Source organism: Ixodes scapularis, unplaced genomic scaffold (assembly GCF_016920785.2).
Source record: "Ixodes scapularis isolate PalLabHiFi unplaced genomic scaffold, ASM1692078v2 PGA_scaffold1__304_contigs__length_218370807, whole genome shotgun sequence".
Classification (NCBI taxonomy): domain Eukaryota; kingdom Metazoa; phylum Arthropoda; class Arachnida; order Ixodida; family Ixodidae; genus Ixodes; species Ixodes scapularis.
Window position 1 is genome coordinate 92728980 of NW_024609846.1, and position 15920 is coordinate 92744899.

Genomic DNA, 15920 nt, shown 5'->3' on the forward strand with positions numbered 1-15920 from the left:
TGCCCAAGCACAGAATATATCGGGTTGTCTGAAATTAAACCAATGAAATGCCACAGGCAAGCCTTGAGCTGGAGTTTCTAAACGATCTAAGCTTCTAAGCGGGTGTTCTCAACCTTTTCAATGTCGAGGAACCTCTTCTGGTCTCGGTATTAAATGCAACAAAACTGTGCAGATGTCCGTAGACCTTTAGGCAACATGCACATACTAGGAAGTCTGGAACATTGTTACGTATTAATGGAAGGCTGATAACGGTTAAGTTAGTTCTTTTTAAACTGGAAAAATACTTGATGGGTGCAAGGACGGTCGGGAAAATTTGGGAGCTCGGGGAACCTTCTGGGGCACCCTGGGGAATTCCCGGGTTCCCGAGAGCCCAGATTGAGAACCACTGTTCTGGGGAATTAGAAGCTGCGTGAAAAAACTGTTTTTTTTAAGGGAACTGGAAGACATAAAAAGATCTGCTCATGAAGACTGGGAAAAATAGACTTCTTGAAAAATGAAAGTAGCTTCAAGTAGTTCTAAAGCTGACATCAGTCTGGGAATGTCTAGTCAATGTGCAAGGTTCCACTTTCACTTATTTTTCTCTTAAAATCACAAAATGAATTATTTTTTCAACGATGGAGTTGCTTCCAGTGAGAACTAGTTGTGCGATGTTAGTTACATTTTCTCCGCTGTCACATTATCTCCAAGCACTAGATCTTGATAAGCAAGATTTTAGTCCATTGTAAGCAAAGCATAGAATGCAGCCAGCAAGCTCACTATGTAGAGCGACACCAAAATTTGATGTTCTGTCGAGAGTAAATTTTCGGTTTCAGTAATGATACACGCAAGTTTTACGTTCTCCGGTATCTTGCACGTGCTAAACTAAGCTCCGATTCTGCTTACGTCATTGTTTGCTTTACGTTTTTCCACATGCTTTTCGTTTAATGCACCGCAGCTCGGTGCACGTGGCGCAAAAGCTCACGTCGCACAACCCAGAGGTCTCACATTCGGTTGCCACCCTTGCCCGTTCCGATCTGGACGAGCGTCATAACTATCACATTAGTGTGCACATTAAAGACCCCAGGCTAGCAGTGGCAGTACCCTGGCGATATTTCTCATCCGCAGCAGAGACACCAGGTGCCCAGTGGGGCCTGTGATGTAGTGTACCGCCGCATCACTGGATGGCACCACTGCATCCACCACTATTAAAGAGGTTCAGTAAACCTTGAGCGGCACTTCCCCGCCTGGAGAGTCAGCAGCTGTGTCACTCGCTCGACATGGTGTCAGGAGCGTTGGTTTATCTGCTGTGGCCAGCCATTGGCGCAGTACTGAAGCAGTAGATTGCACTGGCTGTAGTTGGCTTCGGCCTCGCACAGGTGCTTGAGTTGCGATGAGACGATGTCTGGAAGGGAATGGACAACCCCTTGGACAAAGAGCTCGACTTGATTCACCCGGGTGGTCGGAGGGGAATCCAGCGGTGCGCGCGAGAGTGTATCAGCAGTTGCCAACAGCTTTCCCGGTACGCAGAATACTTGGTACTGGAAATGCATCAGCTTCCAGTGAAACCGCTGGATCCGTGGTGGCAGCAAGTCAACGTCCGTGGACTTGAATTTTGTAGCGTAAGCTATACTGGCCGAGGTTGAGCAGTTTCGCGTGGCTCCTGGAGAGCCGTGCTGCGCATGTGCGAGGAGCAGTGACGGAACGGGCAGGGCTGGTATGGCGCCTAGGTCAGTCCTTGATGCACGCGCCGCGTGCATGCACCCGCTCGAGATCATGGCTCGCGCTGTCCGGTTGTTCTGGGTGGCAGCTTGGTTGCTTGATACATAACAACACGGCGCACAGCTGGCCTAACCAACGACGGGCATCTGACACGCCCCAGCGGAGGACTGAGGATTAATTTGGACCACCTGGGGATATTTTGACGTGCAACTGAAAGCTCGGTTACACGGCACCTTTTCTGCAGTAAGAGCGGAGAAGCTCAACTTATTGGATCCCGAGGTAGTGCATAATGCGTACACCGTGTGTGTGTCATTGAAGCAGCAGTAAGTATGATAATCAAGCTAATCTTAGACAACCAGGAAAGCTAAGAATAACCAGCTGAACCTAAGCTTACGCTACGTATATCCTGGCATAGCCGAGCTAAGCCACTGCAATTTTTTTCCTCAAGCCGGAACATCAACCTCTGGTGGCACTTATGGGGTTCATGGACGTTGACCTGCTACCACCAGGGATCCAGCGGTTTCACTTGAAGCTGATGATTTTCCAGTACCAAGTAATCTACATACCGGGAAAACTGTTGGCAACTGTCGACACGCTCTCGCGCATACTGCTGGATTCCCCTTTGTCCACCCGGGTGAATCAAGTTGAGCTCTTCGTCCAAGAAGTTGTCCGTTCCCTCCCAGACATTCTCTCATCGCAGCTCGAGCACCTGCACCAGGCCCAAGCCAACGACAGCCAGTGCAGTCTGCTGCTTCAGTACTGCACCAATGGCTGGCCACGGCAGTCCCACTTGCCTCTCCACGTCGAGAGGTACTGAGAGTACCCAGGGGACCTTAGCGTCTGCGAGGGACTGCTTCTGAAAGGGTCCCGCATCTTCGTGCCGTCCACCCTTCAGCGCCGCATGCTGGAGCTCCTTCACAATGGGCATCAGGGCATCAACCGATGCAACGCTGTTGCTTGGGAGTCGGTCTGGTGGCCAGGCATAAACAACCAGATAGACACACTGGTGTCCAACTGCCCCATGTGCGCCGAAACCAGAGTGCAGCGCTCGGAGCCCATGCTGCTGTCAACGATTCCAAGTCGACCCTGGGAAGAGGTGGGAGTAGATCTCTTCCATCTGAACGACCAGGAATATGTCCTTCCGGTAGATTACCGGTCACTCTTCCCGGAGGTCATCAGCCTGCGCTCGACGACAGCACCTGCTGTCATCAATGCCATCAAGAGGGTCTTTGCGTGCCATAGAATCCCAAGACTGGTGCACAGCAGTAACGGGCCTCAGTTTGCTGCGAGAAAATTCTCTGCCTTCGCCGAGTCCTACGGCTTCTGCCATGTCGCAAGCAGCGCCCGTTTTCCACAGTCAAATAGGGAGGTGGAATGGATGGTGAGGACGGTCAAGGACCTGTTGCGGAAGGCGGACGATCCCTATCTGGCGCATCTGGTATACCAGGACACCGCTGGTGTAAACTGAGTAAGCGCTGCTCAGCTGCTCATGGGCAGACGCCTACAGGCTCGGGTACCAAAGACGTCGCACCGGCTGGAACCAGCCTGGCCCCCGTCAGTTCCATTCGCTCAGCGTGACCAAGCCAACAAGATACGGCAAGCATCGAATTTCAACTGGAGGCACGTGGCTCGCGCACTTCGGACTCTCCAGGCCGGCGAGCAGGTCTGGGTACGGAACACCAACTGTCCCGCGATTTCCATGGGGCCAGCTCAGTGCCCCCAGCTCGTACGTTGTAGAGACGCTTACGGGGGTACTCCAGTGCAACCTGATCCACCTTGTGCCAACAACGGGAAGTCCCGCAGAATGCACCACCAGCCCATCTGGCACTCCCACGGCGGCACAGACAGCCATGCCCACAACGCCTGGAGCAGCTCGAACAGCCCAAGACCAGAGAACCACATCGCCTCGGGGAAAGCTCCCCAACTGGACAGGCATCCCGCAGTTCTACTTCTACGCCGCGGGGCTCGAGGTTCCGTAGAACGATCCGCAGGTCGAGGAGGCTCAACCTATGAACGTTTTCTTTAGGAGCAAGAGTTCTTCTGTTTTGTTTTACTGAAGGGAGGATGTAGCGTAGTGTACTGCTGTACCACTAGGGGGCACCACTGCATCCACCACTATAAAAGAGGTTCAATAAACCTTGAGCGGCACTTTCCCGCCTGGAGAGTCAGCAGCAGTGTCACTCACTTGACAGGGCCGACCGACTTCCCGCTGTATAAACATGCGCACAATTACTTCTTGTTGGTTTGGAAAGTAAACCTCCCAAAATTTGCCACTTTTTCTTTGCTCTCTTCAGGCCACCCCACACTCCATCTTCAGCATGTACCTGAGCCCCGTGGAGTGCGGGCCCTTCATGCTCACGGGAGGTTCGGACATGAACATCCGCTTCTGGGACATGAACAACCCGCTGTCATCCTACGTCGTTGCTGGAGCGGCCATCGACACGCACACACGAGTGGTCAGCTACAGGCAAGTCTCCGACCATTGCCGGCCTACGGTGCGCAATGCCACGCAACGCCGTAATGTGGGCCACAAAGCTAAAGTAGAGGGCGGGAAAAGGCTATTTGTACATACAGACCTTTAATACTAGCAAATGGAAGGCGTGAACCCGAAAGCCGACAACTGTACATGTGACTGAGCAGCATACCTCAATAGAAATGGGAGCAAGAAAGGCCCGGAGTGAGATGGGAGCAAGAGGTCATCTGGCTTAGACAGTCTATCGAATGGAATAGAGATGCAATATAGCACTAATATGCAGTTCCTGCCAGCAGCCTGTGTTCATATGCAGAGGAGTGGGTGGGGAGAGAGAGGCCTTGCTATGATACAACTATCTCCAGCATGAGCTAGTGAGGTCCGTGCAGGGTTCTTGCCTAAAAGAAAAAGTGAGGTCCGCGTTTTCTTTGCGGCCTTGGGCTGCGGGTCCCAACCCCATGGCAAGGCGGCACATTGTGGGAGTGGGTTTGTCATGGCGTGGCATGCTCTGCGGGGGCAGGTCGGATGCCAGTCACATTGATACCAGTAACCTTTATATTTTATTGATGGCAAGAGAATGCTGGCAGTTGCCATCAAAGCAGAATTGTCCTTGTTTTGAACGGTCAGCCGCAAAGGGGTCCGATCGCAGGGTAGTAGTCACTTACCGGAAAACTGGTCACGTTTCCCCAATCCTCCCCGTGTGCCCTTCTAACTTTTACTCGAAAAACTAAAGCCCAATAGAAGAGACTTGGCTAGCTGAAAGGAACTATAAACACAATTTTAAATTCTTTCAAAAATGTTGGCACCCGGGGGCCAAGCACGCCCCTCATTTTGTCGCACATTCTACGACTCTTGTGCACCTGCAAATGAAATCTTGAAACCAAAAATATTTTTCTGCTTTCTGGCTTACCCGGGCCACAAAAAGAGAGGCGATCTGTCTATGCCGGCATCTATGGAAGTATTTAATTTCGCTGGTAGTGCTGGAAGTGTTGCAGTTACAAGTCAATAGTCCTAGCACGGCAAATAGCCATTTGGCATGGTGAGGACTGTCTGCAATGTTTTTGTGTTGTCAGTAGTCTTCACGAAAGCCGCAGTTGCTGCAGTTCTGTTCTGCTTTCTCAGCTGGAATCGATTCCTCCCTACTGGCAATTAGTTTCCTTTCCCATCTCTTCGACCTGCCACCGCATCCGACGTGTGCCTCAGTCGTGTTCCGCAGTTCAGCAAGTGTTAATTTGGTTGGCGCTCAGTAGTCCCTCTGAAGGGTCTTCCCTGAATCAGTCGTCCAACGTCGTGCAGGTCCAGCCTGATCGATGGGACGAGAGTGATCCAAGAAGTGCGCAACAACTACTCCAAGAAGACGTCTGGCACCGAAGAACCACGGCGATACCCCGAGCAACCCGCGGCAGGCCACAACGACTGCATCAGTGACCTCGGCGTCATACAAACAAGCCAGACCTTCGTCGTGTCCGCTTCCAAAAACGGGGTTGTCAAGGTCTGGAAGTGATGAACTTTGGCCCCCGAGAACAGCCGCAATGTTTTCTTTTGCATTTCCTCGGCAAGACTCTGGCGTCGACGGAATCCACGCGGTAGTATACTCCGTTCGCCACTAAGCCGACACTCTGGTGGAAGCTACGAGCTCGTTGAACCACTCCAACGTCGATCTTTCACCATGTGATAACTCTCCCAGAAGGGGAAGTGGTTGACTGATTCAGCGAGTGCATAGCTCCCGCCACGGTCAGCTTTAGGGTGAACGGAATATAGTGACCACTGTGATAGCTTTCTTGGGAGAGACAGTGAGTGCACACCTCCGATGAGTCAAAAGGTAACTGGAACCTTTATTTAATTTTTCTCCTCTCGCTGGGGAAAAAGAAAACCAACAGTGTACACAGAGACGGCCCCTTCTGTCTTCTCTTCCCCAAACTGCAATTTTCGACTCCCACTGGCACGTGCAATGTGTATGTTCATTTTCCACATTTTGTGTGTACATAAGTCGTAATATACTAAACTTGTGACAATAAAAAAAAAAAGACTGATATCCTCGTTTGTTCCCGTAGCCAAAGGTATCACAGCAACCCTCTGTCAAACCACGAGCAAAATCTTTCTTTGGCCACATTTAAAACTAGAGCTCGTCCTAGGAAAAGTTTCCGAGCGCTGCGGTGACCCGTACGTGCTCATGTCCCCTCTTGGGAGACCAGACTTCAAATTAAATGCAGCTCTCAAGAAAGGGAATGGGCACTTAGTACATGACACTAGCAACGGTTTTCTCGGCACATTTTGTTGTTGATCTTGAAAGCTTCTTTACTTGAAAGATTTTATCAGTGACTTACTAAGCACAACACACATAAAAGACCTTCATTTTTCTTTTTTCCTCAGTATCATGATTGTGATTTAAGACAGATGACAGTCCAAAGAGGTCAGACACTGTACTAAACTATATAGGAACAATCCATGACCAACCTGTCTTCTTTTACCATAAAACACTTACGTGGAGGCAGCAAAAACTGTGGCCTGTTCCAAATTACATGCTCCGTTACCGTACAAAGGGGCCTTCGTCGTGACACGAACAACGGTGCCACGCTCGCAACTGCGAGAATATAATGCAGCACAATCATCCCACGTTATGGCAGAGCGAAAACCGACAGTACTGAAAATGCAGGTGTAAAAATTCAACCACAGATCATTTGGAAGATAATACATAACAGGTTGCCAACAATTGCAATCTCCAGCGGTCCCCCCGCTGCAAACGATTGTAGACATGCGAGCTCCGTGGTGCTACGGACGCAAAGCTCGGCGAATCTCGAGTTCTGCCTCCGAAGTAAAACATACTAAAAACGAAGGCGAGTAAAGCGGGATGTTCTCACTCCGCATGCCTGCTGGGCTGGCGGCGAAGTATCTCGGGATTGTTGGACGCCATGTGAGAGAAGTCGCGCACAACGTCGATGAACGTGTCGTCTCCTGGAAAACCCAAACGGTGACCAGTCAGTCGACTTGTCTAACGCAGTTCTGTACGACATTTGCAAAGTGAACAACTAGCGCTTAAGACATGCGGGCAGCAGCACGCCCAATAACTACCGACGAGATGAGAACGGCGGGGTGCCTCTTTCGGATGCCCCACCTCCAGCATGTGCTCACTGCCTTCCATTGTGCTTTCACTGGGCGTGCACACTCAAAGGCGGATGCTCGCACTGGAGGCTGTTTACAGAAACTCCTCCCAGCTGTTCTCATCCTGTAATCGCCTACAGGAGCAAATGTGAATTCCACGTTCCACGTTCCTTCAGCGCATCAAATCGGCTGGTTTACGAGAATACTCAAAGACTTGGTTTTTTGAAAACCCGAGACTGATGTGGAATGGATCGAAAGAAAACTGAGGATTGTCCTCGTCCTTTTTGGCCAAGGACGTTCTTTGAGAGTGTTAGATGTATACAAGCATGTAAGTACCAATTAGTTGCACTTGGCAAGAGTGACTAACTTCCATAAACTTACCATGCCAATAGGTCTCGAGGGTCATCCAGAAAATTGCCCAACAACTGACCGACATTAGTTATTTATGAACCACAAAGCATTCACAAATTTTGAAAAAGCTGGCTTACGAAGAAAGAATGAGCACAAAGGGAACTGTAGCACACACCATGCTTTATTTGTACTGCAAGAAACTTATACATAAGCCAAGATCGGACATATATCATTAGGAGTCATTCTTTTTTCCAGCTTCTGAGGTGTGGCTACTAAATAATGACAAAGTAAAAAAAAAATATTAAAAAAAATTATGCAATTGTAATGTCTTCTTTTATGTAATCCCCTCCCCTGTCCCTACACAGCTCCATGCAAATCTTCCATTGCTAAATGCAGTGCTACATAGGTCATCAAGTGATAAGCCCTTCATGAGCTTCATCGCGTTTGCTTTTGCAGCATCAACAAGGTCTAACCTCGTTCCTTTCAACCCAGACTTTATCTTGGGGAATAGGAAAAAGTCAGATGGGGCAAGGTCAGGTAAGTAAGGTGGATGCTCCAACACGCTGATGCTATGCTGAGCCAGGAACGACATGATTGGCAAGGCCATGTGTGCTGGAGCCTTGTCTTCATGAAGGATCAATGAATTTTTCCTCCCCATTCGGGGCCATAGTGTTCCTGGCTCAGCACAGCATCACTGTTGGAGCACCCGCCATACTCGCCTGACCTGGCCCCACCTGACTTTTTCCTATTCCCCAAGATCAAGTCTGGGTGACAGAAGTCACTTACAGCACTACTTTTGGCAATGGAAGATCAGGGGTGGAACTCGTGAAATGTACTTGGGAGAGCCACGGGAGCAGCTAAAACTACATTTTGGAGCAGGCTGGGAGCAGCTCAGATCAGTTTTCATTGCACTTCAGCTTGTGCCTTAGACAAGCACGGGAGCAATTTCAATTGTGCGTAGCAGCACAGATGAACATGAGTGGTTAGGGACCTAGGTAGATGGGATAATAGTGTAACAGATGCAAAAACTTGAAACTTTGTGAGCTTTAATGAGTACCATATGTTTCTGAAGATAGTGTCCTTGATAGTTTCTGAATGGCTTTCAGGTGCTCAAGATGCAAACCAGTATTGCTTATAGCACAACCCACATGCACTAGACATAGTAGTTATATGTGCGAACCACGTGACATGCGTAAGCAACGGATGTGCAGTTGCGTGGAGGAACAGGGCAACAAATTTCGAGTCTATCCTATTGTGCAACTCAATATCGCAACAAATTTCGAGTTTATCTTATTTATAAGGACAGGACACTTATTGTGCAACTCAATATCGAAGCAGCAGACTACGATTAACGGAGTTATCGTATTCAAAGCGATAAGCAGGAGCAAGGTTAATGTACGCCGAGCAGATCTACCGCTCGCGTGAGAGCCGCTGGCCGGCAAGGTTTCTGATCGGACCGCGTTTCAGTTCAATCAAATCACAATTTATCTTGCGGGAATGCGGTTCAAACTTCTAACGATGAAGTATTAAAAGGAATTTTTTGCTCATTTGTTTTCAACTGGCTGACGTCCAGATCCCGGTTTAATCGCTTATGGTTGAAGAATAACAATTCAGTCGCAGGTGGTGCAGCCCTTGGAATACAGCCCGAGTTTTTTCGCGCGCTTCCGACTCGAGATCCACAGGGAGAATAAACAGAACAAAGGATTGCAAGGCCGACCAAACTAAACGCGCTCATTGTTGCCACTCGAGTTTATAGAAACCGAAACCAAGACAAAGTACAATTTTTTTGGCACAAGTTTTGCGATTTGGTGCATAATGGCGTGAGGTATTGGCTATGGCGCAGTTTTCGCAACATGGACCAGGATGGCACAGACAAATGCATCTGGCAAAAAATGGCGCAAATGGCGCAGCCGTTCCACCCCTGAAGATACACATGGAGTGGTGTGGGGACAGGGAGGAAAGTACATGAAAGAAGACATTACAATTGTGTAATATATTTTATTTTCAATACGGGTCTTGTTATTTATTAGCCATACCACCTACACAGCACCGAAAATGAAACCAGATGTATGGAAAGTGCATGCACTTCATTGTGCCACATTGCAGTATATATTTCATTGGATGCCAGTATTATGAACAAGTTATCATAACAAAGCCTTAACATTAGGGGTGTGTGAATGGTTCCGGTCGAACACTGCCGAGTCATTCATAGTCTTCACAGTGCTAGGGAGTTGCAGAGTTGAAGCTAGGGATGACGCTGCAGTATTTGATAGGAAGCAGTATTCGTACACCCCTACTTAACATGTTAGCATATTTAGATACCTATTATAAATACAAAATTAAACAAAAACATCACAGGGAACCTGACAACTTATTGCACTTTTTGTCATTGATAAAGCATATATATATATATATATATTAGTGTATATCTGGACTTGATTTCAAGTCAAAGGTAATGTTTGGGACATAGTTGACTCCAAAACCAAATCTGGTTTACTGCCCCTCCAATTAACAGCAATTTGTCAGTATACTTGAACAAAATCACAGGTCCAACTTGGGTTAACTCGTAAGAAGAGAGGAAAACCTCTGGCAAGGTTAAATAGTATGTAGTGGCACAGTCTAAACAATAAGTGAAAGCACTAGGCGATCAATATTAAAATAAATGTGAAAATAGCGGCCTAGAAAGGTCGAAGCATACAGCACGCAAAAAGACGGATAATCGGAAAAAAGTAGAGAAGGCAAGCTCTTGCCCTGTCGAGCAACAGTCTTTTTGCAGGCTGCATGCTTTTGTTTCAAGCATGAAACAAAACATGAAACCGCGTTGCTACCAGAAAACTCGTCTGAGCTATAGACGTCGGCCGACATTTTCAATGCAGTATCGCACCAACTCGTTCAAGATCAGCATCCGAATTTTGCCGGACTGCGTGAAAAATGACCTTGTCTGGCACATTGAGGTCGACATCTCAAGACGCCACTATCCATAAGTAATAACAGCAACTCCTCAATGGTTCCTGAGTAATCTCATTAAGTTAATACATAAAAGTAAGAACCAGTCGTAGTTGCCAAATTTTTAGGTACTGCAAACAAGCAAGAGGCGGGCAGGACTAATGATTTTCCTATTTTAACATTGCAATGCCTGACACCATTTCTGCATTTATATTGTTGCACCCTCAAAAAATAGCTGCAATGTTTTGAAGAAAAACTTGGAGGAAGCTTAAGCTTTGCCTTTAAGAGTAGAACGCGATAGCTAAACATATAAACTGCCGCTTGTTCTCACTAACTTGACACCGAATAACTTGAAATTTTAAGAAGCGAAAGATGTCTTTTTGTCTACAGTTGCTACATATTTATTAACTGCCTTTCTGAAAAGGGTTTCCATCGGAAACTTTGATTATCTTGAATTCAGCTCACGAAAGCAACGAAAAAGTTACCTGAAACCTGCTGAAAAAGTCAACGTAAGCTAAAAAATAAACCTCCGACAACTCACTTCTTCCAGCTGTGGCTAAATACATTGGATGCAGTTGGTAACATTGTAAAAGAGAGAGTAGTTAAGCTTTACAAAGATAAGTTCAAAGACTGGTGGAAAAGGCCTAAAGAAGTGTGATGATGCACAAAGTTTGCGAGGTAAATGGTGTTGACTATTGGAAAGAAAGGCAAAATTTAAAGCGGAGGGGTGTAGTAAATGTTTCTAAGCTAGCTGGTGCAAGCTATCGCCCGATACAAAATGTTTAGCCACTATTATTTATCCATCCAGCTTAGTCAGAGAGCGACACTGTCTCCTATCCTCTCTATCCTTTCCTTTCTCTTTTGTTGTAGTGATGCTTGCATTCGCTTCATGTGCACTTAGAACAAAAACGAAAAATGGACAACTGGCTTCATGTGCACAGAGCACAGGCATTTCTGTTCTTTTGTTGTTGTACTAGGCAGGAGATTACAAGCTGGGCAATCAATCGGCAGTCACGTTCAAAGGTGTACTATGTTTTCACCGATAGGACAAACCTCTCCACTTACCGTACCTCGAATCTTGTTTCAATTTTGAAAACGGGAGTTAATGAATGTTTCATTCCCTAGTTGGAGAATCTACCGAAACGCACCGACTCTTCACCATAATAAACGGTGCAACGCACTGCCCAAATTAACCGTCGGTGCCGTTAAATGTGCAATTATCAATTTGCCGTCTGCCCCCACAAAAAGCCGTATAAACTCCGAAGAAATTGCACGAACAAAGGAAAAGGGAAAAAATTAACGCCCATAAATGGTTGCAGTTTTTTCACGGGGACAAAGTTTGAAAATTTACGGCCTATCCGTAACAAAGAAAAGTCTGGGAATGCCGGGCCAAGCCGTCCCCAAATGCTTCCCTCGCTGCCCTTTTTTGCGTCCGTGCTGCTGCTTCAACGCCGCGAGCGCTGCGCCTCCGCCCGTCTTCACTTATGAAAGCGGGGGCGCCTCGGGGGGACCGTGGTGAGGTCACCTGGGTTTCCGAACTCGTCCCTGCGGATCTCCTCGTTGAGTTTGGCCAGCCGCAGCATGGTCACGATGTCCGGGTTGGCGTTGTCCACCGCCATCTTCAGCGCCGTCGCACCGTCCTTGTCCTGGGTGTGCTGGTCTGCTCCGTGCTTCAGCAGCAGGCACACCTGCCTGCAATCCAGACACCCCACTCAGAACGCCCGGCACAGACCGAGCAGAATTTAGAGAGGGCTGGACGGCGAGACTCTGATCCCGTGGCACTGAGGGGGTATCTTGCCGAGTTTAGAGACTTGGATTCTGCGGCACCACTCGATAGGGAGTACCCTATTTACTCGCACAATGAATGCACTTGCGTAATGAACGCACCCCCCAAGTCGGCTCTCAAAATTTCGACTTTTTATTTTAACTCGCGTAATAAACGCACCCCCAACTCGGATGTCAAAATTTTGACCCCCTACCCCCACCCGCGCGAAATGAACGCACTCTTCTATCCTGGTGCAGCGAGGTCGGGAATGTATGGGCAGCGTGGGCGAACAAAACGCCTTGCAAAAGGCGTTAAAAAAATTCACAAAGATCCAACGGAAGCAAGAAAAAAAAAACATGGAGAGGAGCTTTTTTATTTTTGCAACAGCGCAGTCTGGACTTTGGGTTCGCGCGGCGCCGCGCGCAAGGAGGTAGGAAAGAGAAGCGGAGAAGCGCTCTAAGCGAACAAAACAGCTTGCAAAAAACGGCAAAAAAAAAAAAAAAGACCAAGGAATTAAGAAAAAACACAAAACAAAAGCTTTTTCTTTTTTTTTTCTTGCACAGCGCAGTTTGGTTACGGGAGATCGCGCGCCGCGCGCAAGGAGATAAGAAAGATAAGCGGAGAGCCCTCGCCTAAGCAACGCCTAAGCAAACAAAACAGCTTGCGAAGGGCAAAAAAACAACAACAAAAAACTAAAAAAAAAAGGCTTTTTTTTTTTTTTTTTGCACAGCTTAGTTTGGTTAGGGGGTCGGGCGCCGCGCGCAAAGAGATAAGAAGTTACTTCGATATTTCAGGATAAAAGGTCCGTTCATTATACGAGTAAATACGGACGCAAAAATTTTACTTCGCGTAATGAACGCCCCCCCCCCCCCCCCCCCCAACTTTGTATCATTTTTCGGAAAAAAAAGTGTGTTCATTCTGCGAGTAAATAAGGTATTTTCTGGCGGCCATGGCCGAGTGCATGACTGCAGAGCGCTTGGCGACGGCAAGCTTCCACAGTTCTTTTGAAACGTGCGTTCCCACACGGACATGTACACATTACCCCAAAAAAGTAACTAAATACATTACTTGTTACTGATTCTGAAAAGGAATGTGTCGCTTTGCCTCAAAAGTAGCGAGTTACTTTTCTCGTTACTTTGACGACCAAATACACGACTGCTTTTGTTTCACGGTTTATTTTCCTTTTTTTCAGTAGTTGTTGCACTTAAGCGGTGAATGCTTCTCGAAGCTTTCATCAGTTGTGTTTCCCCGCTTCATTGAGAGAATACATCTCCGGCGACGCTGAAGCACTGCTCTACTGATGCACTCGAACAAACGGTAGTGTTGTGCCTCAGTAAGAGTTGGTGAATCTGAATGAAGGACATTCCCAGCTGTAGAGTTCAACTGACGTGTTCAGCGATGAACGTTGCTATGCTGTCGTACTATTTAGTTGTCTTTCGAATTGCCCACCTGCCTTTTTCGCAATAGACGCATACTCAGGTTAGAATTAAAATGAGGCTGTTTAAATCTTGTTGTACATGTTACTCCTCAAAAGTAACGAAATACCGTTACTTGTTACTTGGCATTAAAAGTAGATAAGTATGTTACCCATTCTTTTTCTAAAAAAGTAACTAAATATGTTACTTGTTATGCAAAAAATAACTAGGTAGAGGTAACGCGTTACATACATGACCGATTCCACACCATCCAGACTGCCGGTCTTAGCAGGCTATTAATATGAGCTTGTTTTGAGCAAGCGCTCTAAACATCGCCCACAAATATGGCGTCCAGTGAATACCCCCAATAGGGAGTATTCACTGCATAGGCATTTGATTTTGCCTCGTGACTATCAATGCCTCGACGCGCATTCGGGTAGTGGCTCGTGCCCAATCGCTGGCACGACGAGAAGAGCCGAACCTCAACGAACCCCCCCCCCCCCCCCCCCCCCCTCCCCCCGCTACTCAGGTGGTGGTTATGTCTACTCCTAAAAAATTCCTGGGGGGAACCCTGAAGGCAACTGACCAGCAACCCTTCCCGCAGAATAGTAAGCATATCCCCGAGTAAGCATGGAACCTTTTAGGGATCTTGATCGCAACTCCTGTTTGTCAGGAATGTCGAGACCTTGGTACCACGTCGTATCACTTCGCCAACCATCGAACAGCTCATAACTAGACCTGTAACAGCGCAGCATCCCTCTGATATTTTCGCAACTATCTATCGTCGAGTCCGGTGCAATCGCTGTCGTGGCTGCGACAAGAACGCTAGTGCAGATATCGAAACTGAAATGCTGCCAGTTACTACGGATGAAGCTTTTCTGGGGACAAAGTGAACTTCTCCGGATCGCTCGGCACACTCCGCACTTTTCAACAGATTGGTTGGAGCTGCTCGGCGACTCTCCGCTGGTCTAGGTCTACAAGTGGCACGCGAAAAGATTGCTCATCTTTTGCAAAGAGCACAGGAATCCACTCAGCCCTAACATGCCCCGAGTGCTCACTCTTTGCTAGCGGAAGAGGCTATAAGATTGCCATGTTTTGGTTGTGCACTCTCAAAACATATTGGACACTACTGCTGTGTCACTGCTTGGCACAAATTCTCTTCCAACCATGGCGCCGGCAAATGCTGGCTAGTAAAGGTTCGAAACGGACCCATAAAATCCTGTATTCATGCCGAGAAAACTCTACTTCGTTGGAATAGTCCCTAGGGAGGAAACCTAATCTTGGTGCGAGCAATCTTCTGAGTCGGACGAAAGAGTAAGGCTCACCCCGTGTTTCCAAGGAGGGTGGACACGTGCAGCGAGGTGCGTCCCATGGAATCCGCACTGTTGGACTTGGCACCGTTCAGCAGAAGGAACTCGCAAGCCATGATCGAACCCTGCATGTCACCATTTGGACAGGACAAGAAATGCAACTTAAGAACTTCTTTTATTCAGCAATAAGCCTGCACCCTGCTGCAGAAAATCCAGTTAGTAAATAGCACTGTAGAGGTCAGCCAGATACTTGCACCCGCCCGGTCATTGTAAGATGTTATACGATATCCTGTCATAATGTATCTTGTTATTAGATTAGCGCTCATCTTTCTTCAAACATACCTTCAGCTGCCCAAAGCTACGGACCGTCTTTATTCCTTGAAATTCAAAGTCACCCTTTTCAAGGTGATGGGTGAAAAAGGGAAGGGTGTGAGAAAGAAGAATGTAAGCTAAATTGAAAAGCAGTAATAGTATTATGTCGTTAATCTCCGCCAGAGGATGCGAACTGGATGTTGGGTGAAATGAGTGTCGCCAAAACCGGACTTGTCCTATATTTTGCTTCACTGCGAGTGCAGTCAAAGGATAGAGAATGTACAAACATGGGTGCACAGACTCGCTGGGTCGTGGTTTATTCACTGAGCTTGGCTGGTTTAGGCAGTGATAACACACAAGGAGAAAGACAACCAATATTGTGAAGTTGTGCTTGTGGTGCTGGTTGATCAGTCCCATCAGCTTGCAGCATCGATTGTGCTTGAACTTGAGGTTGGTTCGCACGTTTGCAATCGACAGCACTACAACCGCTTGTGATGGCTTACGTCGGGGTAACACGCTGGCCTGGCCCCATCTATCATTTACAGTCACCG

General features: G+C 47.7%; 2 protein-coding genes across 6 annotated transcripts in view; one reads left to right on the forward strand and one right to left on the reverse strand.

Annotated features, from left to right (window-relative positions):
• LOC8029946 (phosphoinositide 3-kinase regulatory subunit 4) overlaps window positions 1-6203 on the forward strand; it is a 70350-nt gene extending 64147 nt beyond the window's left edge. For all 3 annotated transcript variants that reach the window (XM_042290843.1, XM_042290842.1, XM_042290844.1), the window contains 2 exons: window positions 3993-4165; window positions 5465-6203. In XM_042290843.1, the coding sequence (XP_042146777.1) occupies window positions 3993-4165; window positions 5465-5672 (381 nt within the window). In that variant the 3' untranslated portion in view covers window positions 5673-6203. The remainder of the gene's footprint in view (window positions 1-3992; window positions 4166-5464) is intronic.
• Window positions 5984-15920, reverse strand: part of LOC8029950 (arf-GAP with coiled-coil, ANK repeat and PH domain-containing protein 2) — a 66410-nt gene continuing 56473 nt past the window's right edge. For all 3 annotated transcript variants that reach the window (XM_040500017.2, XM_029979984.3, XM_029979983.3), the window contains 3 exons: window positions 15073-15182; window positions 12093-12259; window positions 5984-7123 (listed from right to left, as the gene is read on the reverse strand). In XM_040500017.2, coding sequence (XP_040355951.1) covers window positions 7026-7123; window positions 12093-12259; window positions 15073-15182 — 375 coding nt within the window. In that variant the 3' untranslated portion in view covers window positions 5984-7025. The remainder of the gene's footprint in view (window positions 7124-12092; window positions 12260-15072; window positions 15183-15920) is intronic.